Genomic DNA, 21,716 nt, shown 5'->3' with positions numbered 1-21,716 from the left:
ATGTATTAGTTAGACTTTATCATTAACTTTTTGGTGTTTATGCAAGTCAACCCAACTGCCCACTAGTAATAGGACAGGTCATCAATATGAGATTGGTGGGAGTCCAACACCCGACACCTACATTACCTGCCGGATCAGCTGTTAATGGCAGGTGCAGGAAGTAAACAGTGTATGGCAGGCATGTCCAAACTGCGGCCCTCCAGCTGTTCCAAAACTACAACTCCCAGCATGCCTGGATAGCTTACAGCTATAAGGGCATGCTGGGAGTTGTAGTTTTGCAACAGCTGGAGGGCTGCAGTTTGGACATGCCTGGTGTATGGAGTCGGAGCACCACAGCTCCTTACACCGTGTAGTGGCCATTCTCAGGTACTGCAGCTCAGCGCGTATTCACTTGAATAGAAACATCAGCTACAGCACCAATGCTCGGCCACTACGCAGTGTATGGAGCTGTGGTGTTCCGGCCCCGTACATTGTTTACCTCCCGCCACTGACAGCTGCTTGGTGGGGGTACCAGGTCCTGAACTGATCTCCACTTGACCTTTCCTATGGGTACGTCATCAATATGTTGGTCCCATAAACCTGCCTAACTTGTAGTCCTATGTAAAACAGTTGCATATTTCTTGTTGCTTATATAACGCCAGCATATTCCATTGGACTGTACAGAGATTATTATCATCATCATTCCTTGTCCCTCGTGCTAAGGTGCCCAAGAATGGGCCAGTGAAGGTAGGGGGCCCAAACTGGATCATTTCACCCTTCGTTTCCATAGGAAGTGTAAACCCCAAAGCCCCTTTTGTTCTGCAAGAGATGGGTAGGAGAATCAACAATCACCATAAAAACCACCAGGAAAAAAAAAAGTGACCTGAACCAGAAGCATGGAGGAGAGGCATTCTGTGGTCAGGGGTCCGCTTTTCGCACTTTTTACCTCTAGAGAACATATTTAGGTCAAAGGCGGTTGTTTCTATTTTCTATAAAGTATCTGCCAGTATCGAAGCCTTTGACCATATCACAGACTGGGATTTCCTGTCTTCCTCTCCTGTATTTATTCGTTATAAAAGCCTTAGTTTTCAACAAGCGCAGCAATATAACCTCGTCATAAAATTTTACAGCACGGAATATCTTTTACGACATCACAGTATCTCCTCAACAGGCGGAAAAGTATCAGTGATATAAAAATCATATGATCTGATGTGAAGTATAATGTAGGTCATTTTCCCCTTTATGCTATATTCCTTAACCTTAGTTTCTGTGTCACATACACATCATAGGTGTGAGGACATGAGTAGAATACAGGCGGAGCGCCGGTGTAGTAATGGGTGTGATACAAATTCCTGAGACAGATTATAATTCTTAAAACATTATTTACTATAATGGGGATGGGCCAGAGATGCGGCCGCAGCGGGGCAAACATGCCGAGAGGCGGACGGACAAAACCGCAGCACCATGTTGTAGAGCAGGAGGAGCTGAGCAGATTGATATATATTTTTGTGGGAAAAGATTCAGTAAAACTTGTAATTTATACATTTATATCTCTGCTTTTTCTACCTTTTGCGAACACAATCGGTACAAGAGGGAGGGGTTATCAGTGATTGACAGCATTGTGTGTACATGTGTACATACGAGAGATAGCTGTCAGTCACTGATAACCCCTCCCTCCTGTACCGATAGCACACCACAGGGCTGCAGATGTAAAAATTACAAGTTTTACTGAATCATTTCCCGGAAATATACACATCAATCTGCTCATCTCCCCCTGCTCTATAACATGGTGCTGCCAGATTGCATTGCATTTTTTTATGACAGGTCCTCTTTAAGTGATGCAAACCTCTTAATAATTGTGGCACCCGTGGGCTAGCCTGTGTGTCAGAGCTAAAATCTACTCCAGCCAGATGTGATGTGCACCAGTTTTCTCCTCCATAAGGCCTGCAGCAATGCTGCTGTGTGACATTGAACTCCAAAAGGCGCCCATACCCCTTCAATAGCTGTTGGCCAAATGCTCATGGCAATACATGGCATATTATGCCTAACATTATAAAACACAATAATAAAATGTATAAACATTAATAAAAACACTGACTAAAGAGTGGAGGTAAAACGGCCAAGGCCTGATATATTAAAACCAACCATTAACAACCTTACTGAAACATTTTAGAGTCTAGTCATAAACTCAGACTCCATTAACCATAAATATATCAATCAGAGTCCATCCTATCACGGGATGACTATCCTTACATCACCCTTCCTCGGGCTATGGCTAAACCGAACCCTCAAAAAAAGGGGTGGGCGGGAGGGGCACAAAGAATGCATCTCCACAGGCAGGTGCAGATCGAAGGCAAGCCCAGCCTGCAGAGCTCGGACACTTATAGCCCAAAACCTCCCACATCCACCAATCATTTACTGTTACCAGGGCTCAGGTAACCTTACCCGAGACCCTGGGACATCATAGGCCACCTGCCCAGCCAATTGAAGGCAAATCACTGGGCAGAATTAAACGTCTGCCCAGTGATCCTACAAAGAGCGGGAAAACTTTTCCCTCCAAAACCCAGCTCCTAAAATAACCATCCTATCACCGGGCAGCAAATTATCTTAACCCCAGTAACAAGACAGCCATCAGGCAATGCCAGTATGGCCATGCATACCCCTCCATAATGTACGGGGTACTTCCATTCTTTTAAAAGATACTGTATTGCTCCCAACTCCCTCATACACGGACATGCTCAGTTCAGCTGGACATGCATGTGTTTTCAATGACAAGAGAGGAGAAAGCTGCTGCCAGACACCTCTAGTGACAGTCTATCTTCTGCCAGAGCGATAGGGTTGGTATTTAAATTCAAGTTGCCTGATCCTTCTTACCCACACTCCTCCTCCATTCATATAATTTGTTATAGTGAGTCGGGAGGCCCCCATACACATTAGATTGTCAGCTGGCCCCAACAAAAAGGAAAAATAATCTAATGTGTATAGAGATTTGAAGATAAGAGACACATACTTCCCATTTATGCAGCCACAGTCCGCAACCAGAGGCTGTGCCCAGGATAGTGCCTCAAAATGTTCACATGTACACTGATCCCTCAAGATACAATGACCTCAGGATACAATATTTATAACATACAATGGTCTTTTCTGGCCCATCATAAGTTGAACCTAGACTCAACATACAATGTCTGAGACTCAAATCCAACCAGTCAAGGCCACTTCTCTGGTAAAATAGCTGTAGTAGTTGCTAGTTAGCAGCTGTTCCTGACTGTTATATGTAAGGATTTGTTTTATCTGTCTTAGTTATCTGCTTATTTTTCTTAAATCTTCACTCTCTCTTATCTTGGATGAAATTTTGAGGCTTTGGAACCAATTACTCAAGTTACAACGGTTTCAACATACAATGGTCGTCCTGGAACCAATTAATATTGTAACTTGAGGGACTATGATGGCTATGATGATACACTATGCTCCACATATATGCACAGGATGAGGGCTGTGAGAGTAGTCTCTTAGGACATGCAGTGTAGTACAAACCGGATTCCCAAAAAGTTGGGACACTATACAAATCGTGAATAAATACTGAATGCAATGATGTGGAGGTGCCAACTTCTAATATTTTATTCAGAATAGAACATAAATCACAGAACAAAAGTTTAAACTGAGAAAATGTACAATTTTAAGGGAAAAATATGTTGAATCAGAATTTCATGGTGTCAACAAATCCCCAAAAAGTTGGGACAAGGCCATTTTCACCACTGTGTGGCATCTCCCCATCTTCTTACAACACTCAACAGACGTCTGGGGACCGAGGAGACCAGTTTCTCAAGTTTAGAAATAGGAATGCTCTCTCATTCTTGTCTAATACAGGCCTCTAACTGTTCAATCGTCTTGGGCCTTCTTTGTTGCACCTTCCTCTTTATGATGCGCCAAATGTTCTCTATAGGTGAAAGATCTGGACTGCAGACTGGCCATTTCAGTACGCGGATCCTTCTCCTACGCAGCCATGATGTTGTGATTGATGCAGAATGTGGTCTGGCATTATCTTGTTGAAAAATGCAGGGTCTTCCCTGAAAGAGATGACGTCTGGATGGGAGCATATGTTGTTCTAGAACCTGAATATATTTTTCTGCATTGATGGTGCCTGCCCATGCCACACGCACTCATGCAACCCCATACCATCAGAGATGCAGGCTTCTGAACTGAGCGTTGATAACAACTTGGGTTGTCCTTGTCCTCTTTGGTCCGGGTGACATGGCGTCCCAGATTTCCAAAAAGAACTTTGAATCGTGACTCGTCTGACCACAGAACAGTCTTCCATTTTGCCACACTCCATTTTAAATGATCCCTGGCCCAGTGAAAATGCCTGAGCTTGTGGATCTTGCTTAGAAATGGCTTCTTCTTTGCACTGTAGAGTTTCAGCTGGCAACGGCGGATGGCACGGTGGATTGTGTTCACTGACAATGGTTTCTGGAAGTATTCCTGAGCCCATTCTGTGATTTCCTTTACAGTAGCATTCCTGTTTGTGGTGCAGTGTTGTTTAAGGGCCCGGAGATCACGGGCATCCAGTATGGTTTTACGGCCTTGACCCTTACGCACAGAGATTGTTCCAGATTCTCTGAATCTTCGGATGATGTTATGCACAGTTGATGATGATAGATGCAAAGTCTTTGCAATTTTTCGCTGGGTAACACCTTTCTGATATTGCTCCACTAACTTTCTGCACAACATTGTGGGAATTGGTGATCCTCTACCCATCTTGGCTTCTGAGAGACACTGCCACTCTGAGAAGCTCTTTTATACCCAATCATGTTGCCAATTGACCTAATTAGTGTTAATTGGTCTTCCAGCTCTTCGTTATGCTCAAATTTACTTTTTCCAGCCTCTTATTGCTACTTGTCCCAACTTTTTGGGGATTTGTTGACACCGTGAAAATTTGAATCAACGTATTTTTCCTTTAAAATGATACATTTACTCTGATTAAACGTTTGATCTGTCATCTACGTTCTATTACAAATAAAATATTGACATTTTCCATCTCCACTTCATTGCATTCAGTTTTTATTCACGATTTGTATAGTGTCCCAACTTTTTTGGAATCGGGTTTGTACATGCCGAGAACCTAGGAGCAAGAGCAGTGTCGGACTGGGGTGCCTAAGGCCCACCAGTAGGGATGAGTGAACTTGTGTTTTTAAGTTCGGTGTACAAGGTTCAGGTTATCTAAGAATTTCATTATGGATTCCGCTACCATGGACCATAAGTTATGGCAGCGGAATCCATAACGGAATTCTTAGATAGCCCGAACCTTGTACGCCGAACTTGAAAACACAAGTTTGCTCATCCCTACCCACCAGTAAAATTTATTTTGGGGGCCCACCGTACGGATACACTCAAATGGTACCTGCTCACACAGCAGCAAGATGCTACCAGATGATTATGGGGGTCCTTGCAGCGACTTTGACAAGGCGAGGAAAGAGTATACTAACTGCCGGCCTCTGCATCTAGAAGTCACCTCAGCCACCTGATTGCATCCATAATAATATAATGGGTACACTAGTTTCTTAAATAATCTACCTACTTTTTTATATAAACTTAGCACTCATGGAAATGACGACCGTATGTATTTTGCCTTCCGCAAAACATGGATCCGCCCAAAAAATGGATGACATCTGTGTGTCGTCCCTGCAGCATCCGTTTATTTTTCACCTTGCTTAGGGGCCCATCGGGGGATTCACCTGCACACCTGTGGGCCAGTCTGAGCCTGAGCAAGAGACATAAGGTCACTCATCTCTCTGCACAGGGGTCCCTCGAAAGTAAAATCTCTGAATGGGGAGGAAATAAAAGAAGAATAAAAAACTAAAACTGAAGTTTTCGTTTTTGCTTTTAGTTTTTCTGTAGGATTAATCCGATAATCCAGTTTCTGTTTGGCCCTGAGGGTGGATTATCAGAATGTCACTATGCTCAGATGCTTTTGTTGGTGGGGTTTCTAACAACAAATATTACTACCTATGATAATCCGCCTTCCGCCTTCTATTCTGATAAGTTGTTATGTAGCTGCTTGACGTGAACAGCACTTACTGTATAACAAGGCCAGGTTATTATATTAATAAATGCATCATTTATTACACAGCTCTACAGGATAACATTATTACCAGATAATTAATTTTTTCCTACTAATGAATTCTGTGCTTGTTTCTTATAGTGACAATGGCAAATGCGATGACGCGGATTCTCCGTCAGAGGGTGTGACCACCTGCCTGCTGAACCCACGCACCACCAAGTAACCTCTTTTTAAGTATTGGTAATGTTAAATGTTAGTGTGAGTTTGGCTTAAAAATCCAATCCTTTTAGGAATGCTGAGTTTATGGAGCAGGAATCCTCATCTCCAGAGTGGTTTCTCCTTGTGGAGGACCTTTCCACTTCTTCATTTCCCATTGCTTTAAATGGGCACTATATAAATGCTTAAAGGGCAGTTCCCATCTGGACATGTATGGCATACGAGTAGGGGCTCATGCACACGGCCGTTGCTCGGCCCTTCCGTGCATTGGAGACCGCAATTTGCGGTCCCCGATGCACGGGCAACATCCGCGCAGTTTCCGCAGATGGATGCAGACCCATTCAACTTGAATAGGTCCGTGATCCATCCACACCGCAAAAAATAGAACATGTCCTATTTTCTTGCGATGCATAGGCATGAAGAGAAACCCCAGGGAAGCACTCCGTAGAGTTTCCGTGGGGTTCCGTGCCTTCTTCCCACACCGCTTCTTCCGGATTGTGGACCCATTCAAGTGTTTTCAGCCCGCAATACGGGCACAACTGGGCAATGGCCATGTGAATGAGCCCTTACACAGGATATGCTATACATGTTTTAAAAACAGGGCCCCGTGCCATGGTGCCGTTCAAGGAGAGGCGGTTGTGCTCAGGGGTCTAGCTATAGGGAAAGCAGCTTTGGGGCCAGAACTCTGAAGGGACCCACGTAGGAGGAGGACTAAAAGATTTTATTGGCGGGCCCCCTTCAACAGTATCATGAAATTACATTATTTACAGAGGAAACGGATGGAGTGGCTGCTGGGCTTCGCCTGAAAGAGCGATCTTAACTAGCTTCAGGAGTGTAGATTGCACGGGAGGAGGGTTTGTGAAGAAGTTGCTGGGGGGGGTCCCATTCAAAAAATTTCTGTGGGGCCGTCATTTCTAGTTATGCCACTGGTTGTGCAGCTCTCTTCATTCAGTTCTCTAGGAGTTCTGAAAATAGTTTGGCGCACTTGGCACTCTATTTTTGCAACTCTCAAAGAAGTGAATGTAGAGAACCATGCATACGCAGCCACCTCACCTGTTCTCGAGACAGGTCTGGGTCCCAAAGGTGGAACTTGTCAGACATTGATGGCATATACTGTGGAAATGTTATAAATGTCCAAATGGGAATAACTCTTTAAAGGGGTTTTCCAAGATTTTTTTAACTGATGATCAGTATCTAATCGGTGGGTTGAACTGCGATGCCAAGCACAGCCGCCATTTAATGTACAGAGCTGTGCTTGGTGATCTGAGAGAAGGCCACAACGCTAAGCGTTGGTGCTTTCACAAACTGCTGATCGGCGGGGGTCCTAGGTGTCGGATCCCCACCGATCAGATACTGATGACCTACTCAGAGGACAGCTCATCAGTTAAAGAAAAACACAGAAAACCCCTTAAAAAGAGTTTCATTAGGAAAAGGGTAACCAATGGACTTTAAACATAATTTTAATAAACATTGTCAAAACAAAAATAGGATGAACTGGGATGAAGGCCATAATCAAGCTAATATTATTGTATTACTCTAACCAGGCGTGATCCCTAAAAACAAGTCTTTATTGAAGATACCATTAAAATGTACTAAAATCTTGAAATTTTATTTCACCTTGGGACATGCTCTCTTATTGCGACAAATATATCTTCTGGCTGCATGTCGCTCCCGTTCATAATTTAGCCACAGATGTATATGTGTGGGGGAACTACGACATAACTGCATTGATATAGGTAGAAAATGCCCAAAGAAAGACAGTCTGCAATAGAATGATAGCTCAGTCATGAAGACCAGACAAACGGTGCACCAAGCTCTCCCCGTGTGTAACAGATTTATCAACAGGGCACAAACAACAGATTTACCCCTGTTTTCTCATGTATTTATCCCCGTGTACTGACTAATCTGACACAATCTGCTATCACTTTGCTTTCTAACTACAGTTGTCTTATAATAGGCTACGTCTGTTCAGTCTTTAATGGTGTAAAATCATCTAACAGACTTTCCAGACTAGATGCCAGAGTCAAATAATTTTCATATTTTACATGTAATGATACAATAAATAATAAATGTATTTAATTTGCACGTAATGTTCTAAAAGTTATATTTTAAACATTTCAGTAAACATCCACTGAACTCACATGAAACACACAGTCAGGAAAACCTCATATTGAAGGCTGTTGCAGAAGGAGACATCTTGTCACTAATCAGTCGGCTGAAAGAAATCGAGGAATTGTTAATTAAACATAAGTCTGCTGAAGGTAATACAATGATAAAAATGGTAAATTATCGCTGTAGGCTGGGTGCCAGGGGCAGTTTAGGAACTTGAAATGGCCTTGCAAAAAATCAAAAGTGGTCCATTGGTGTCGAGGGGGAAGGGTAGTTGACAAAATGTGTGGCCAATGAATGTAGACAGGGACAACACAGGTAAGCAGAGTCAGCTATGCCATAGTGCAGCAAAAAATACTGCTCCAGCACAGCTAAATACTACAGTGCAACACAAAATAATGCTTAGGCAGAACCAAATACCACAGTGCAGCTACTGCAGCACATTAAACTGCACTGGTAGCGCCAAATAGCAGCATAAAATACCCCCTCAAAAGATGGTCCTCCTGGGTGGCCAGTGCCAGCTACCACACTTTGTCCTCCTCCTCCAGCTGTCTCTAAGTAAGATATAAGAAAAGAGGCTGGGGAGACATTGACCACAACACCATACCAGCCCTACGTTTAGCATGCTGCTTGGTCTTTCAGAACTACCAAACATACAGGAGAATACAGCAATATGTACATATTACATCCTACATTCTCTTTCCTTATCCTCTCTATTCAGCCCAGACTGTCATGATGACTTTCAGCAATGTCTCATTTCTGCAGTACATAAACATTTTGAATTCCTCACTTTTCCATAAAACTCCCCACCTTCTCAAGTGTGTCATCCACTCCTAATACTGTATCTATCAGAGCAGACTGGGGACATAAAATGGCTCTGTAAAAACAGGGACAAAAGAGGTAGGCAGGGCTAGCAATGCCGTAGTGCAGGAGGCCAGGTGCATATGTGTCTGATGCTGCTACATTAATTAAAGCTGAGAGCATCAGATCTTTATGTACCTGGCCGGCGGCCATGAGGAGAGCTTGGCGGCCCACTGGGCATCAGCCCACAGGGAAATTTCCCTTTAGGGGCCACTGTGCTCTACCAATGTCCTCAGGTGCCATATAGTCATCCTGAAAATACTAGTACCATACAAAAACTATACCAGTAATTATTTTGCGTGTATAGCACTAACATAACTAACACTTTTACAGACATTATCATCCCTCACTGTCTCAAGTAGGGCTCACAATATACAGTGGGATGCGAAAGTTTGGGCAACCTTGATAATCATCATGATTTTCCTGTATAAATCGTTGGTTGTTACGATAAAAAATGTCAGTTAAATCTATCATATAGGAGACACACACAGTGATATTTGAGAGGTGAAATGAAGTTATTTGGATTTACAGAAAGTGCTATAATTGTTTAAACATAATTAGGCAGGTGCATAAATTTGGGCACTGTTGTCATTTTATTGATTCCAAAACCTTTAGAACTAATTATTGGAACTCAAATTGGCTTGGTAAGCTCAGTGACCCCTGACCTACATACACAGGTGAATCCAATTATGAGAAAGAGTATTTAAGGGGGTTCAATTGTAAGTTTCCCTCCTCTTTTAATTTTCTCTGAAGAGTAGCAACATGGGGGTCTCAAAACAACTCTCAAATGACCTGAAGACAAAGATTGTTCACCATCATGGTTTAGGGGAAGGATACAGAAAGCTGTCTCAGAGATTTCAGCTGTCTGTTTCCCCAGTTAGGAACATATTGAGGAAATGGAAGACCACAGGCTCAGTTCAAGTTAAGGCTCAAAGTGGCAGACCAAGAAAAATCTCAGACAGAAGCGAAGAATGGTGAGAACAGTCAGAGTCAACCCACAGACCAGCACCAAAGACCTACAACATCATCTTGCAGCAGATGGAGTCACTGTGCATCGTTCAACCATTCGGCGCACTTTACATAAGGAGATGCTGTATGCGAGAGTGATGCAGAGGAAGCCTTTTCTCCGCCCACAGCACAAAAAGTGCCGCTTGAGGTGGGCTAAAGCACATTTGGACAAGCCAGCTTCATTTTGGAATAAGGTGCTGTGGACTGATGAAGCTAAAATTTAGTTATTTGGCCATAACAAGGGGCGTTATGCATGGAGGAAAAAGAACACAGCATTCCAAGAAAAACACCTGTTACCTACAGTAAAATATGGTGGTGGTTCCATCATGCTGTGGGGCTGTGTGGCCAGTGCAGGGACTGGGAATCTTGCCAAAGTTGAGGGACGCATGAATTCTACTCAGTATCAGCAGATTCTGGAGACCAATGTCCAGGAATCAGTGACAAAGCTGAAGCTGCGTCGGGGCTGGATCTTTCAACAAGACAACGACCCTAAACACTGCTCAAAATCCACTTAGGCATTTATGCAGAGGAACAAGTACAACGTGAATGGCCATCTCAGTCCCCAGACCTGAATATAATTGAAAATCTGTGGTGTGACTTAAAGAGAGCTGTCCATGCTCGGAAGCCATCAAACCTGAATGAACTAAAGATGTTTTGTAAAGAGGAATGGTCCAAAATACCTTCAACCAGAATCCAGACTCTCATTGGAACCTACAGGAAGTGTTTAGAGGCTGTAACTTCTGCAAAAGGAGGATCTACTAAATATTGATTTCATTTCTTTTTTGTGGTGCCCAAATGCACCTGCCTAATTTTGTTTAAACAATTATAGCACACTTTCTGTAAATCCAATAAACTTCATTTCACTTCTCAAATATCACTGTGTGTGTCTCCTATATGATATATTTAACTGACATTTTTTATCGTAAAAACCAACGATTTATACAGGAAAATCATGACGATTAACAAGATTGCCCAAACTTTCGCATCCCACTGTAAATTTCCTATCAGTATGTCTTTAGGGCCCTATCGTGGCCCCAGTAGTATTATACTCCCCCAGAGTGGCTCCAGTAGAAATAAAGCTCCCTTCAATCAGATAAGAAAAACATATGCGGTAAAAGGGGAGAAAGGGAAAGAGAAAAAAAGAACGGGGAATAACACTGTCACGTCATGACGATATCGTAATCATAAAGGATTCGACAAAAGGAGGAGAAAATATACCTATTCAAGATATTTTTCCATTTTGTTTGTGCTTATGAAATCGATCCATTTTTGCCAAGTATTCAGGAAAGAATTATATTTACCAAGGGTAGACCACTTGATCTTTTCCATTTTATTTATCTGGCACATATCATTGAACCATTCTCTAATAGTGGGAGTATCCGTACTGAGCCAATACTTAGGAATAATTGCCTTTATTGCACATATTAGAAACGGGAATAATCTGCCTTTCAAAACTAGGTTATGTTTTTTGTAAATGTTGAACAGAATCAATTCTCCATCAATCTCCACTTTGGAATTGTATATTTCGGAAATTATCTTAGCGAATTTATTCCAAAGGGGGATTATTTTCACGCAATCCACCCAAATATGAGTGAAAGTGCCTTCTGATTTATCGCATTGCCAGCATTTAGAGGAGATATCGGAATTTATTTTATTCAGCATGACAGGTGTCTTATACCAGCGAGCAAGCAACTTATAATGCGTCTCCTGTAACCTTGTAGAGGTTACTAATGGAAAGTGGACCACTATCTGATCATTGATATTTGGGTAATATCTCAAAGACGGAAGGATCCATTTAATTACACAATAATAGTTTGTTGCTTTATGCAAAAAAATAAAATAAAATGGATCTATCATACTATGCCTTCACTTACGTGGAAGAGTGTGTATTTCACCCTTGAAAACCCTAACTCCACGCTCTAATAGCACTAATTTAGTAAACACTCTCTCATTGAGAGTTTGAATAAAGAGATACAACATACTCAGAAGTTCCATGTGGGATCCACTTCTCATATCCTTCAATTTATTATGATCTTTATATGTCGGAGTTATTATATTTCATGTATTTTAATTTACCAATGATATCTTTTTTGATGGATGTATCATGCTGAGATTATTCTGCATGCTTTTATCCGTGAAAAACCCAATAAAACTAAATTTACAAGAAATAAAGCTCCCTATAGTTACCCCAGTAGTAATAACTTCTCCTATACTTCCCCCACTAACAATAATGCCCCTATAGTACTCCAGTATTAAAAATGCCCCTTATAGTGTCCCCAGTAACAACTAACAAGTGCTTCCCTTATAGTTCACCAGTAATGCCCCCTACAGTGCCCCAAGTAGTATGTGGCCATGGAAAGTAAAAAATGTACTCAGTAGAGTTGCCTTTAATGATGTCTTTATGTCATTTGCATTTCATTGCAGGCGGCCCTGATGATATAATTGTACCCTCTACATACCAAGGCAGGTGGTTGCGATGATATCATTGCTTTGCAACCATGTGTGCCACTGCCACCTGCATCTTTGGTACACTACCTCGCAGGCTTCAGGCCTAGTTGCCTGTGCCCTAGGAGTGTGAACGGTGGGGCAGGGAGCCGTCAGTTTCCATGCCCTGCCACAGTATGAAACTGTATTGCCGTCCTGAGGACAGCAATACAATTGATTTCAGGAGGGTAACTGTAGCTGTTGGTTAGATACACAAGTACCTGATTCTCCCAGCATTAATTATGCAGTTGGCAGCCATGATGTGGGCACGGACGGCCCCTTGGGCATCAGTAGTCAGGGTCAGATTATTAGGCATTCTAAGTTATTGCACCGTCCAGCAGGATGAAAGTTATGACTTTAGACAGGACGTGATTCCTAAAACACACGGGAAATTCACAATGTTGTGTACCTGATTCTGTGCAATGTGGAATTTGGAGTCTTTCTGTTGGAGAAACAGGACAGAATCTTATATTAAGGATGAGGTCTCTTCACAATTCCTGTAGCCCAGGACACAAATAATAAAGTGTAACTTTCATTTCAATTTATTGTAAGTATTGTGTCGTGATGTATGCATTTTTGTAATATACATTAGGAAATATGTTTCATTTTATTAGCAAACAGCCTATAAAGAGTTTTCTTAGCAACATTCATGCTTCTCAGCCTCCCACTTATCTCCCTACCTGTACGTCCATAAAAGCCACTGAATAGAGAAAAAGGAGCAGTGCTGCCACTTGGTCTCAAATTACAAAGGTTTCAACTCTCAAAGGCAGTCAAATTAATTCATATTGCGGAACTTGAGGGACTGAATTATATTGCAGTATAGTAAAAATGTATTTTTATAGTCTGGAAAAAGTAAATTAGACCACAAAGTTCTCCATTTGAATACTTATTTATATCATTTCTTAGGGTACTTTCACACTAGCGTTTTTCTTTTCCGGCATAGAGTTCCGTCACAGGGGCTCTATACCGGAAAAGAACTGATCAGGCATATCCCCATGCATTCTGACTGGAGAGTAATCCGTTCAGGATGTCTTCAGTTCAGTCATTTTGACTGATCAGGCAAAAGATAAAACCGTAGCATGCTACAGCTTTATCTCCGGCGAAATAAAATTGAAGACTTGCCTGAATGCCCGGATCCGGCATTTTTCCCCCTAGGAATGTATTAGTGTATTAGTTCAAAATACCGGAATGCCGGATCCGTCCTTCCGGCCTGCGCATGCACAGACCGGTAAAAAATGTAAATAAAAAGATACAAGACGGATCCGTCTGTCCGCATGACAAGCGGAGAGACGGATCTGTCCTTGCAATGCATTTGTTAGATGGATCCGCATCTGGATCCGTTTCACAAATGCTTTCAGTCACATGCAGATCGGCAGATCCGGCGGCCAGTTCCGACAACAGAACTGCCCGCCGGATCACACTGCCGCAAGTGTGAAAGTAGCCTTAATTAACAGTAAATTCGATATAAACAATTGCATCCCCGCACATATATTATAATACGGTTTGTTACATTTCAGATTTTCTCATGTGCAGACTGACATCACAGTACACCGGTAAAACCTGCTTGATGAAAGCATTACTGAACATAAATGGAAAGACTCCAGAGATAGTGCGCATCCTGCTATCATTCACTGAGAAACATGGTTTTCTGGACAGATTTATCAATGCTGCATATACAGAGGAGAATTACAGAGGTAATGGAAGTTAATAGATCTGTTTATTCTTTGGTAGTTTTCTCTTTTTTTCAATTAATATTGTTTCAAGGTCTTAAAAAGAAAGAAAGTCAAGACAGTTACATGATTTATATGTTGTTGTATTAGTCAAGAGTGTTGCATCTCTATGGGTGTACACAGAGGAGAAAGTTCCCTGCATCACAGGCACTTGAAAATAGCAATAATAGTATAATGTGCTTATTATACTTCACAATAATATCTCCATATAGTGATCAAATACTGTGACCAAAGTATACCACCACACAGTGACCACATAACAGTGCCATTCAAGCACTGTGGAAGGTTTATCCCTTTGCAGACTGAAAATATAATATAGATTAGACACAGTAGGAGATACAAACAATTAAATCCTAGAATTCCAATTACTGTAGTTTGTGTTTTCTGATTGCATTGGCAGTAACCGAATTAAATGTTAACTGTATTGTCATGCTGAACCCATAAAAGTGTCTGCTAGCTACCTGCAGCTTCCCCTAAGGCCTCCTGCACAAGACCGTATGGCTTTTTCAGTGTTTTGCAGTCCGTTTTTCACGGATCAGTTGTTTCATTTTTTGTTTCTGTTTCTGTTCTGTTTTTCCGTTCTGTTTTTCCGTATGGCATATACAGTATACAGTAATTACATAGATAAAATTGGGCTGGGCATAACATTTTCAATAGATGGTTCCGCAAAAAACATGCATTTCCGTATGTGTTCCGTTTTCTTGCGGACCCATTGACTTGAATGGAGCCACGGAACGTGATTTGCGGGCAATAATAGGACAAGCTCTATCTTTAAACGGAACGGAAAAATGGAAATACGGAAACGGAATGCATACGTAGTGCATCCCGTATTTTTTGCGGAACCATTGAAATGAATCGTTCCATATACGGACCGTATACGGAACGCAAAAAACGCCCAGTAAACGGGGGGGGGGGGGGGGAACGGTCGTGTGCAGGAGGCCTAACACAGTGTCTTGCCTTCACAAACAGTGCTTTCTAGGTGTCCCTATAAAAAGTGGCACTATGTAAGCATCTTTTTTTTACAGCACTCCCATATACAGTGTCTGCTGGAAAGTCAACTTTTTATTGTCTGCTAGTGAGTACCCGAAAAACAGAATGCGTTCCCATGTACAGTGCAGCCAAATAGTGCTTGCATGTACAGGTCCTTCTAAAAAAAATTAGCATATTGTGATAAAGTTCATTATTTTCTGTAATGTACTGATAAACATTAGACTTTCATATATTTTAGATTCATTACACACAACTGAAGTAGTTCAAGCCTTTTATTGTTTTAATATTGATGATTTTGGCATACAGCTCATGAAAACCCAAATTTCCTATCTCAAAAAATTAGCATATTTCATCCGACCAATAAAAGAAAAGTGTTTTTAATACAAAAAAAGTCAACCTTCAAATAATTATGTTCAGTTATGCACTCAATACTTGGTCGGGAATCCTTTTGCAGAAATGACGGCTTCAATGCGGCGTGGCATGAAGGCAATCAGCCTGTGGCACTGCTGAGGTGTTATGGAGGCCCAGGATGCTTCGATAGCTCATCCAGAGTGTTGGGTCTTGCGTCTCTCAACTTTCTCTTCCCAATATCCCACAGATTCTCTATGGGGTTCAGGTCAGGAGAGTTGGCAGGCCAATTGAGCACAGTAATACCATGGTCAGTAAACCATTTACCAGTGGTTTTGGCACTGTGAGCAGGTGCCAGGTCGTGCTGAAAAATGAAATCTTCATCTCCATAAAGCTTTTCAGCAGATGGAAGCATGAAGTGCTCCAAAATCTCCTGATAGCTAGCTGCATTGACCCTGCCCTTGATAAAACACAGTGGACCAACACCAGCAGCTGACATGGCACCCCAGACCATCACTGACTGTGGGTACTTGACACTGGACTTCAGGTATTTTGGCATTTCCCTCTCCCCAGTCTTCCTTCAGACTCTGGCACCTTGATTTCCGAATGACATGCAAAATTTGCTTTAATCCGAAAAAAGTACTTTGGACCACTGAGCAACAGTCCAGTGCTGATTCTCTGTAGCCCAGGTCAGGCGCTTCTGCCGCTGTTTCTGGTTCAAAAGTGGCTTGACCTGGGGAATGCGGCACCTGTAGCCCATTTCCTGCACACGCCTGTACACGGTGGCTCTGGATGTTTCTACTCCAGACTCAGTCCACTGCTTCCGCAGGTCCCCCAAGGTCTGGAATCGGTCCTTCTCCACAATCTTCCTCAGGGTCCGGTCACCTCTTCTCGTTGTGCAGCCTTTTCTGCCACACTTTTTCCTTCCCACAGACTTCCCACTGAGGTGCCTTGATACAGCACTCTGGGAACAGCCTATTCGTTCAGAAATTTCTTTCCGTGTCTTACCCTCTTGCTTGAGGGTGTCAATGATGGCCTTCTGGACAGCAGTCAGGTCGGCAGTCTTACCCATGATTGCGGTTTTGAGTAATGAACCAGGCTGGGAGTTTTTAAAAGCCTCAGGAATCTTTTGCAGGTGTTTAGAGTTAATTAGTTGATTCAGATGATTAGGTTAATAGCTCGTTTAGAGAACCTTTTCATGATATGCAAATTTTTTGAGATAGGAATTTTGGGTTTTCATGAGCTGTATGCCAAAATCATCAATATTAAAACAATAAAAGGCTTGAACTACTTCAGTTGGTGTGTAATGAATCTAAAATATATAAAAGTCTAATGTTTATCAGTACATTACAGAAAATAATGAACTTTATCACAATATGCTAATTTTTTTAGAAGGACCTGTATGTAGCATCTTTCATACCTTTTTTCACATTTTGTTATGTTGTGGCCTTGTGCTAATCTGCACTCAATACTCCATAATGAAAGTGATAGACTGAATTTTAGAAATGTTTTCAAATTTGAAATGTAGACCTCCAATTTCTCTTGAACATCTTTGAGATATTTCTACACCTTTTTTGGAGTCCACCTGTGGTAAATTCAGTGGATCGGACAAACATTGGAAATTCACAGCCCTGTCTATATAAGGACTCACAGCTAACAATGCATATTAGAGCCAAAACAAAGCCATGTGGAGGAAAAAACACTGCCTTTAGAGCTCATAGACAGGATTGTGTGGAGGCACAGATCTGCAGAAGGGTACAAAAAAAATTATGCTCAAGACAATTACTCTAAGCACACAGCCAAGACAACATAGGAGTGGCTTAGGGACAATTCTGTGAGTGTCCATGAGTGGCCCGGCCAGAGCCCTAATTTGAACCCAACTGAACATCTCTGTAGAGACCTGAAAATAGATGTCCACCGACGGTCCCCATCCAATTTGACAGAGCTTTTAGAGGATCTGCAGGTGTACAAACCTTATGGCATACTACCTATAAAGACTAGATGCTGTAATCGCTGACAAAGGTGCTTCAACTAAGTCCGGAGTAAAGGCTCTGAATACTCACGGTAAGTCAATGCAATATTTTGGTTTTTCCCTTTGAATAAATTAGCACAGATTTCCAACATTCTGCTTTCAGTTTCTCATTATAGTGTATTGGGTGCAGAATGAGAGAGAAAAACTAGATTTTTTTAAATTTTATTTAGCACAAGGCAGCAACATAACAAAATGTGAAAAGTGACAGGGTCCGAGGACTTTCAGAATGCATGGTAGATATGCGTGTTTTTTTTAGTAGGATACTAGGATGTAATATTTGGTATTATTGCCACATTGTCATCTAGGTCAATCTCTATCCTTGTCATCTAGGCCAAACTGCTTTGCACATAGCTATTGAGAGAAGACGAAATGACATTGTTAAATATCTTCTGGAGAAAGGTGCTAAAGTGAATGTCCACGCAAAAGGCCTGTTCTTCAGCCCAAAGTGCAGAAACTATGGATTTTATTTTGGTAAGTAAAGATTTTACGTGATCATCGTCAACACCATTACTGATTTTTATTAGACCAAGAGTCTCTCTAGCATATACATACACATATACACTTTACTCACACATACATTGTATGCACACATTTATACATTGCATTCACACACACATATATATTACATAAATACACATCACACATGCATATACAGTACACACACATATCATACACATTACATACATAAATATGACATGTATACACATTCCAGCTGCATTACAGTACACAGATCACACAGATATACACATTACACACACATTTGTGTTATGCACATATACATGTATACACATTACACACACTAGGTGTGGTGAGCTGGATCTCAGACCTCATCATGCAATAGGGACCATAACCCCCAAGCTCCAGTATGAGGACACACAGACACATTTTGCTGACAGCTACTGCTGTGTGTTGTACGCAGCAGCCCTGACAAGATTTTTTTCCAGGGCCGCAGGTTTGCAACCTTTTGAGACATTTGTGCAAATGGTATTTTTATGCCACTCTTGCAGATTTATCATAATTTACACCAGTTTCCCGGAGTAAATGATGACTGAAATCAACGCCCGCTATGACCTGGTGTACATTTCATTCTAGGTGGGCGGACTGCTGGACAATGCACTTAATTTAGGATGACGCAGCTCCTTGTCATAAATTAAACACATCCTCCAGAGGCACAGGGGGATATTAGCACTGAAGTAGAAAATGCCGGTCTTGATAAATGATCCCCAAAGTGTTTAGAGACTGTGCATGCAGACAAAAACAGCCCAAGCGTTAGGCTAATTTCACACTTGCGTTGTTAATTCCGGTATTGAGATCCGACAGAGGTGATTTTGCACATCAGGATACATCCGTTCCGTTAGGATGTGGTTGTGTGAAATTAAAATGGAAAAAAACGGATCCGGTGTTCAGTTACATTTCCCTACCTCGTGAGATTTCCCTACCCTCGTCACTTCCGGTCGCACCGTACATGGCGTGAGGAGGTGTGCCGCGCCGCACAGGTGCACAACGATGGGGTAGGGACATTTCACAGCAGAGTGCGCATGCGCTAGGAGCCTCGCCAGCGGTTAGGGTAGGGAAAAATTCCGGACCAGTGCGCAGGCGCGGTGATCGGATGGATGTTCTCAGCTGGACACCGGCGGCCGACACTGCGCATGTGCTGGGAGCCTCACCAGTGGTTAGGGTAGGAAAAAAGCACCGGCCCGTAATGTTTCCTTTCCCCAACCGCTGGTGAGGCTCCCGGCACATGCGCAGTGTCGGCCGGTGTCCAGCTGAGAACATCCGATTACCGCGACTGCGCACTGGCCCATAATTTTTCACTACCCTAACCGCTGGCGAGGCTCCCGGCACATGCGCACTCTGCTGTGAAATTTCCCTACCCCGTCGTTGTGCGCCTGCGCGGCACACCTCCTCACGTCATGTCCGATGCGACCGGAAGTGACGAGGGTAGGAAAATCTCACGAGGTAGGGAAATGTAACGAAACACCGGCACTAAATACATTGTAAGTCAATGGGTGACGGATTTGGTTTTTTAGGCTCCTAAAATAAAACGGATCCGTCACCATTGACTTACATTGTTTTCAGTGCGGGATCCGTTTTTTCAGTTTTTATGACCGGACACAAAACCACAGCTTGCAGCGGTTTTGTGTCCAGTCACAAAACAGAAGACATCCTGGTGCATCCTGAACAGATCTTTTCCATTCAGAATGCATGAGGATTAAACAGAAACGTTTTTTCCAGTACTGAGATCCTCTGACGGTTCTCACTAGCGGAAAACAGCAACGCAAGTGTGAAAGTAGCCTTAACTGGCCATTCAGATAGACTCAAATCAGCTCCCTGGCCGTGCCCTCTCCCCATGGCCCCTGTTTAGCTGAACAGATGCCCGCCCCTGCATAACTACAGTACAGCTTGTGAATGGCACACTGTGATTGACCTCTCTGCTGTAATAAATGCAAGATCCCAGTGGCTGACCAAGGTACTAGAGGTTCCTCGGATGGGCCCAGGCCCACACAGCCCAAAGGTCCAGGTATTTGGAGCTGACCTTGAAGCTCATTACTATGCCACTGACACTATCATCTGATTTTTTGGGTTGACTCAGATATTCTATTAGACCATACTGATGTAATGTCCTGTGTGTATAATGGTACCAGCAAAGTTTATGAATAATTAAGTATGGTCATTAAAAGAGTAGATTGGGCCCTCCAAATTATTGCTTCTAGCAATCCAAAGGAGTAGTATAAAGCCTCATTCACACGTCCGTGCTCAAATCCGCGAGAAGGTGGTCAGTGATGCATCCGTGAAGGATCCGTGTTGGGTCCGTTTTTTGCTGTCCGTGTTGCATCCGTGTTTCACTGACACTGAACAGCTGGAAAATAATTTTCAAAGCATCTCTTCTTAATGATCTGTGAATTACGGATGCAACACGGATGGCATCCATGTTGCATCCGTGTTTTTCATGGACCCATAGACTATAATGGCCGTGAGGGATCCGGGAACACGGACCAAGATAGGAAATGCATCCGGGCTGAAAACACGGACCCACGGGCCGTGCTAAAACACTGATGTGCGAATGCACACATTCAAATGAATGGGGACGCGTGCTGTCCGCGGATAAGACGTACAGCACACGTACGTGAAACACTGACGTGTGAATGAGGCTTAAGGCTAGTATATTAGAAAGTTTATTACAATGAGGTTTCATAGATTGTATATTTGGAAGCACCCACCATAGGTGATCTCATATCTTCGAGCTGTTTACCCACCGCTCGATCCAACAAAACCTGGCTACATTTCTTAGGATTTTATCTGCAGAGTTTGTGCGTATGCTAAGCCCATGAAAAACACTTTTCAGACACTGATAATAAAAATCCGTACCCTATCAGAGATTATACCACTTGTCATAGTCATGTATATGACCCCTTACACCATGTGGGGAGCACATCTAGGCAGCTAAAAACTCGCCTCGTGGAGCATTTCAATGACCTCTAAATATGAGAACTGCAGCATTTATGGAGCGCCAAACACTAAAGGGAACGCCATGGAGGTAATCTTGCTTCTTTTAGAGTATATGGAGTCAGAACTCCCCCTAGAGGTGGTAATATTAAATATCGCTTACTTGATAGTGAGTCATTTTTGGATTTGACCCCAAATACACATTCTCCAGCAGGTCTCAACTATCGCAAAGATTTCCACTATTAATATTATCCATAATTCAATTATAAGTATAGCGGTGCACAAGGTCATTGTAACATCAATTTAATAATAGTTTGTTTTTATTATACTTATCCTCTTGCACAGGACCGTATGGCTTTTTTCAGTGTGTTTCCTGGATCAGTTTTTTTTTCTCAGTAATGTTTTTCTGGTACCGTTCCATTTTTCCTTTCCGTTTTTCCATATGGCATATACA

General features: G+C 42.4%; 1 protein-coding gene across 3 annotated transcripts in view; it reads left to right on the top strand.

The window, feature by feature from the left end:
- Window positions 1-21,716, top strand: part of LOC122932398 (transient receptor potential cation channel subfamily V member 3-like) — an 89,290-nt gene that overhangs the window by 23,857 nt on the left and 43,717 nt on the right. For 2 of the 3 annotated variants that reach the window (XR_006388302.1, XM_044286770.1), the window contains exons 2-5: window positions 6,179-6,256; window positions 8,375-8,514; window positions 14,233-14,409; window positions 18,146-18,286. Coding sequence is in view for 2 of the 3 variants with exons in the window: in XM_044286770.1 (XP_044142705.1) it covers window positions 6,179-6,256; window positions 8,375-8,514; window positions 14,233-14,409; window positions 18,146-18,286 (536 nt within the window). In the remaining variant the exon portion in view is untranslated. Of the gene's footprint in view, window positions 1-6,178; window positions 6,257-8,374; window positions 8,515-14,232; window positions 14,410-18,145; window positions 18,287-21,716 lie in introns of those variants that run through there. The other variant, XM_044286771.1, reaches the window with a different exon arrangement.

Source organism: Bufo gargarizans, chromosome 3, assembly GCF_014858855.1.
Source record: "Bufo gargarizans isolate SCDJY-AF-19 chromosome 3, ASM1485885v1, whole genome shotgun sequence".
Taxonomy (NCBI): Eukaryota; Metazoa; Chordata; class Amphibia; order Anura; family Bufonidae; genus Bufo; species Bufo gargarizans.
This window is presented reverse-complemented; position numbering and strand designations above follow the sequence as displayed.